General features: G+C 57.5%; 1 protein-coding gene across 1 annotated transcript in view; it reads right to left on the bottom strand.

Annotated features, from left to right (window-relative positions):
• Positions 1-2,985, bottom strand: part of ARHGEF10 (Rho guanine nucleotide exchange factor (GEF) 10) — a 57,005-nt gene extending 54,020 nt beyond the window's left edge. Inside the window, exons 1-2 of the mRNA XM_014528688.1 lie at positions 2,934-2,985; positions 342-518 (exon numbers count right to left, since the gene is read on the bottom strand). Of these exons, the coding sequence (XP_014384174.1) occupies positions 342-518; positions 2,934-2,985 (229 nt within the window). The remainder of the gene's footprint in view (positions 1-341; positions 519-2,933) is intronic.
• Between the last annotated feature and the right edge of the window lie 3,037 nt (positions 2,986-6,022).

Here is a 6,022-nt window from a genome sequence, read left to right as displayed (position 1 = left end):
CCGGCGTGCAGGGCGCACCCGACCTCGGGAGGGTGAATCTGGGGCAGGAGGGCCCGTGGCCTGGTGAGAGCTTCTGCTACAGACAAGGAAACGCAAGGCTGGCCCGACCGTCCATGGGCAGCGAGTAAAGCAGCCAGGCCCCTCCTGGCGCCGACATGGAAAGTCCTGCATCGGACCCGTCCCAGCAGCACCACTTAAACTTCAAGCGCTTTCCGGGTTGGCAGTGGCACTCGGATGAGGCCATTCTTACTAGACCAGGAGTCCCTGTCCCTCCAACGTGTACAAGGGGGCACACGGGCGAGACGGACAACCCTGGAAGCAGCGCAAGTTCAAAGACACACGGCCGTTTCCATGCAGGCATTCCAGCTCCCACGTCACAGAATGGCACACCTCCTCGGGGGCGCCCGGGGCTTCTCTGTCCGCCTCTGGAACCTCATCTCCGCTGTCAAAATCGAACTGTTCTCCCTCCTCCTCCTCCTCCTCCTCATTATTGTTCGTATCGTATTTTACCTCATTTCCTACAGTTTAACAGAAATGACAGTGTTAACAGGTATTCCCAGCAAAACCACTTCCACGTTCCGGACAGAGAAGGGCTGGGCGGCGAGGTGCCGGCCGCCCCTGTGCTGGGGGAGACCTTCGGGGTGGGCTGGGGGTCGGCGGCTCTGACTTCCTCATGGGCCCACAGCTCACCGTGGGAAAGGAAGGGGAGAAGAGCACTTTCCTCATCGGAGACCTTCCCCCACGGCCCGAGAGCCAGGGAAGCTCCGAGCCCAGCGGGCGCTGGGCCACAGGGTGGGGGCTGGGGGGGGGGGCCCTTAAGTCCCTGGTTCCCATTCCTGGGACACAAGGATCCTCGGGTGGAACCTGGGCCGCGAGCTTCGTCACCCCTGGCAGCTCTGTCCCAGGCTGCTCTTCTGGGAGGCTGGGAAGCTGGGAGGCCGGGAGTCTGGGAGGCCGGGAGGCCGGGAGGGCAAAGGCCTGCAGATGTGCGGCTTTTACAGCACAAACCACGGGTCCTGCGGACTAGGTGGCCGCAATCCCAAATCACAGAGCGGGGCTCTCTTTAAAAATTTGCAGGGGAAAAAAAGCATACCTGGAATTAAAAGGGTGTAAAATGGCATTGCAAACCTCTATGTTGACCTGTGTTTTGTGTATGTTACAGATAAAAATACTTAAAGACTGAATTTGTAAATATTTTCTTTAAAAAGAAATGTGTGAAGGGATCAAAAGGTACAAACTTCCAGCCCAGCCAGCATGGCCCAGTGGTTGAGCATCAACCTAGGAACCAGGAGGTCATGGGTTCGATTCCTGGTCAGGGCACAGGCCCGGGCTGCGGGCTCGATCCCCAGTAGGGGGCGTGCAGGAGGCAGCCGATCAGTGATTCTCTCATCACAGATGTTTCTCTCTCCCTCTCTCCCCCGTCCTCTCTCTGAAGTCAGTAAAATATATAAAAACAAACAGCAACAAGAGAAACCCCCCAGGCGGCGCTTCCTGCTGCTGCAGCTCGGGAAGGAGTGGCACATCCTAGCGGGTCTTTGGGAGGAAGCAGACACTTCCTTTCTCGGGGGAATGAGGAGAGAGGTCCAGAGTCCCGCCCCTTCCCTGCCGTCGGGAGGGGGCTTCGGGGACCCAGGGCAGCCTCCCCCCACCTGTCCGTGGCACACAGGGCCCGAGGGACATTCGAGACACGTTCCCCTAGCTTTTCCATGTTTTGAAACAACGACAAACAGTGAAATGGGATCCAGAAAAGGCTTCGGGAAAGTAAGTTTAACATGCCATCCCAATAAGCGTGTACGCGGAGGCCTTTCCCATGGCGAGCTGCCAGCCCTGCACCGTGTCCGTCCTTCCTCCGAGTCCCATCGCTCAGCACTTATCCTCCGGAAACCATCGGGAATCTTTACAGGACTGGAGTAGCAGGATAGTTTTTTGTTTTTTTTTTTTATAGAGAGAAAGGGAGAGGGATAGAGAGCCAGAAACAAACATCGATGAGAGAGATCGATCAGCTGCCTCCTGCACGCCCCCCGCTGGGGATGTGCCCGCAACCAAGGTACATGCCCTTGACCGGAATCGAACCCGGGACCCTTGAGTCCGCAGGCCGACGCTCTATCCACCGAGCCAAACCGGTTGGGCAGCAGGATAGTTTTGAAGAAACAACCGAGGTGTCTTATAATGAAAGGTCATTTTTCAGATTAGGACCCGCTTGTGCAATGAGACGCTACGGAACGATGAAGAGCTCTCAATAACATGGAGAGGCGCTCCTGACAAGTTAAGTGAACATAGTGTTTAAATGTGTCTCTTCACTCATTTACTAGAAGAGAACAGATGCGGGGAGGGAGTGGGGGCTGGGGCCGGGGTGCCCGCCATGGAAACCGGTCTGGTGATGACACGCAATCACCCTTGGGCCCGCGGTCCCCCTGCTGAAAGCCGGGGCTCAGACGGCCTCGCGTGCACCGTGCTCACAGGATGCCGAGGGGGATGCACCCGCGGCTCCGGGGCAGGTCAGCGGATAAACAGAACGAGCCCATCGCCCACGGAGTGTCCTCGGTCCTGCAGCGGGAGGAGACGCTGCCACCTGCGGCCACGCGAGGGGCCTGAGGCCACTGCCCAGCGAGAGGGCAGCGCAGAGGACCGACACCGAGATCCCACTCGGAGGTCCCTGCCCTGGAGCCGTTGATTCACAGAGCAAAGTCGGGGAGGGCTGGGGGGCGGGTGGAGTGAGTGTTGAGTGGGACGGCGTGTCAGTGTGGGAAGATGAGAGCGCTCTGGAGGTGGTGGTGACGGTGGTGAGGTGGTGGTGAGCGGGGCCACGTGGGGAGATGGTCAGCGCTGTGCTATGGACACTTAACCACGAGAAGGACCCCGCCCTCCGCGCACGCAGCCTGAAGTGCGACTGTCACGGTGGCCGCCTCTGCATGCTGCAGACACAGCGGAACCTCGGTTCTCGAACTTAACTCGTTCCAGAAGGCTGTTGGAAAACCGAATCATTGCCCCCATTAGAAATCACGGGAATTGAATTATTCCGTTCCAGACCCCCACGTGACCACCCGTTTTAACCTTCCTTATTTCCAGCACATGTCTCCTGTACTGTTTAATCGACAAATAAACACTTTAAAAACAGAAAGAACAGGAGAGCCCTAGTCGGTGTGGCTCAGTGGCTAGAGCGTCGGCCTGCGGACCAAAGGGTCCCGGATTCAATTCTGGTCATCCACCGAGCCAAACCGGTTGGGCAGCAGGATAGTTTTGAAGAAACAACCGAGGTGTCTTATAATGAAAGGTCATTTTTCAGATTAGGACCCGCTTGTGCAATGAGACGCTACGGAACGATGAAGAGCTCTCAATAACATGGAGAGGCGCTCCTGACAAGTTAAGTGAACATAGTGTTTAAATGTGTCTCTTCATGCTCATTTACTGGGAGGTAATGGGGAGGGTGTGGGGGCTGGGGCCGGGGTGCCCGCCATGGAAACCGGTCTGGTGATGACACGCAATCACCCTTGGGCCCGCGGTCCCCCTGCTGAAAGCCGGGGCTCAGACGGCCTCGCGTGCACCGTGCTCACAGGATGCCGAGGGGGATGCACCCGCGGCTCCGGGGCAGGTCAGCGGATAAACAGAACGAGCCCATCGCCCACGGAGTGTCCTCGGTCCTGCAGCGGGAGGAGACGCTGCCACCTGCGGCCACACGAGGGGCCTGAGGCCACTGCCCAGCGAGAGGGCAGCGCAGAGGACCGACACCGAGATCCCACTCGGAGGTCCCTGCCCTGGAGCCGTTGATTCACAGAGCAAAGTCGGGGAGGGCTGGGGGGCGGGTGGAGTGAGTGTTGAGTGGGACGGCGTGTCAGTGTGGGAAGATGAGAGCGCTCTGGAGGTGGTGGTGACGGTGGTGAGGTGGTGGTGAGCGGGGCCACGTGGGGAGATGGTCAGCGCTGTGCTATGGACACTTAACCACGAGAAGGACCCCGCCCTCCGCGCATGCAGCCTGAAGTGCGACTGTCATGGTGGCCGCCTCTGCATGCTGCAGACACAGCGGAACCTCGGTTCTCGAACTTAACTCGTTCCAGAAGGCTGTTGGAAAACCGAATCATTGCCCCCATTAGAAATCACGGGAATTGAATTATTCTGTTCCAGACCCCCACGTGACCCCCCGTTTTAACCTTCCTTATTTCCAGCACATGTCTCCTGTACTGTTTAATCGACAAATAAACACTTTAAAAACAGAAAGGACAGGAGAGCCCTAGTCGGTGTTGCTCAGTGGCTAGAGCGTCGGCCTGCGGACCAAAGGGTCCCGGATTCAATTCTGGTCAAGGGCACGTACCTGGGTTGCAGGCTCCTTCCTGGCCCAAGCCGGGGCCCCGGTCAGAGCTCAAGCAAGAGGCAACCAATCAATGTGTTTCTCTCACTTCGATGTTTCCCTCTCTCCTCCACTCTCCCTAAAAGTCAACGAAAAATATCCTCGGGTGAGGATTAATCAAAAAAAAAAACACAAAAACAAAAAGGACATGAGATGTAAATGAAAATTTAATCAAAGGAGAGGAAATATACAGTAAAAAATGAAAAATTAATAATAAGAGCAACAAAAGCCAAACAACATGAAAATGTTCACAGCACACGTTCCTGGGACATTAACCACGTGAGGTTTGGCGGAGAACTGACTCCACTCGCGCATTTCTCCTTTGCCGCCCGAGGGACAGGTGACTGATCACAAGGTGTCGGCAGGGAAGGGTGTCAGGCTGAGAGGCGAATGGCCGAGATGGGAGACGCTCGAGAGCCGAGGGAGACCATAATCGGCATTTTCTCTGTTTTTCTGCATTTCTCGAAGTTTCCACAACAAGCACATGTGTCCGCTTGTCCGTCTCCTCTTTGTGGAGATGCTCATGTTTAACTAAAACACAAAACCACCCGCTCCCCAGAAGCTGCAAGAGCAAGTCTGTTCCATGACCTCGAGTCCCAGCCGAGCCCGTAGGAAACAAGCCAGGTGAGGGCCCTGCCCCCACGCGGTCGCCGACTCGTGCACTCACCCACCGCCGAGTCCCCACGCAGGAGAGCGTGCCGTGGGGAGGCGTGTTGGGCTCCGGCACTAAGGAGTCACCTATTCACTGAATAAGCTGGTGAAGGAGCGCGAGAGCCATCCGTCTCCTGAGCGGAAGCACAGGCGTGTCCAGGACACCTCCCAGATCCACCGTCACCCCCTAAGTTCACGTTGCCGCACGGAAACGACGCCAACCGGCACCTTGGCGCGGCGACAGAAAAGAGCCCTGTCCTGAGGGTGGCCGGGCACCGGCTCAGACGTGGGCCTGACTCCGAGCCACACGGCTCCTTCTGTCGGCACTCGCCTCCCGAAGTCACAGCTCACACTGCTGAGCCTTAACGATTAGGTCACCACCCCACCAAGTGATTTCCAGAAACTGTTTCTGAGAAGAATAGAGCTTTGCAAGGTGAGCCACAAAACAAGCTCCTGAACACTTGGGAAGGGACGAAGCAAAGCGTGAACTTCCGGCCCGAAAACGCACGCTCCCCCATGAAGGGGACAGTGGTTGTGCCCAGTGTGCTCAGGCCTACGTGGTGACTCTCACCCCGCCCCCCACAAAACAGGAGGCAGCGCCTCTGTCGGTCACACAGGGAGAGGCATGAGCTGCTGAGGGTGCCCTGTTCGCCATGTGCCACGCAGCTCTCGGGTGAGACTGGCCTGCCAACTGCTCACTAGCCCTGCTCTGAGGGCGGCCGGGCACCGGCTCAGACGTGGGCCTGACTCCGAGCCACACGGCTCCTTCTGTCGGCACTCGCCTCCCGAAGTCACAGCTCACGCTGCTGAGCCTTAACGATTGGGTCACCACCCCCCCCAAGTGATTTCCAGGGAACTGTCTCTGAGAACAGAGCTTTGCAAGGTGAGGCACAAAACAAGCTCCTAACACTTGGGAAGGGACGAAGCAAAGCGTGAACTCCCGGCCCTAAAACGCACGCTCCCCCATGAAGGGGACAGTGGTTGTACCGAGTGTCCTCAGGCCTACAGGCCTACGTGGTGACTCTC

Source organism: Myotis brandtii, unplaced genomic scaffold, assembly GCF_000412655.1.
Source record: "Myotis brandtii unplaced genomic scaffold, ASM41265v1 scaffold646, whole genome shotgun sequence".
NCBI lineage: Eukaryota > Metazoa > Chordata > Mammalia > Chiroptera > Vespertilionidae > Myotis > Myotis brandtii.
Note: the sequence above shows the minus strand (reverse complement) of the source record. Positions and strands in the feature narration are given on the sequence as shown.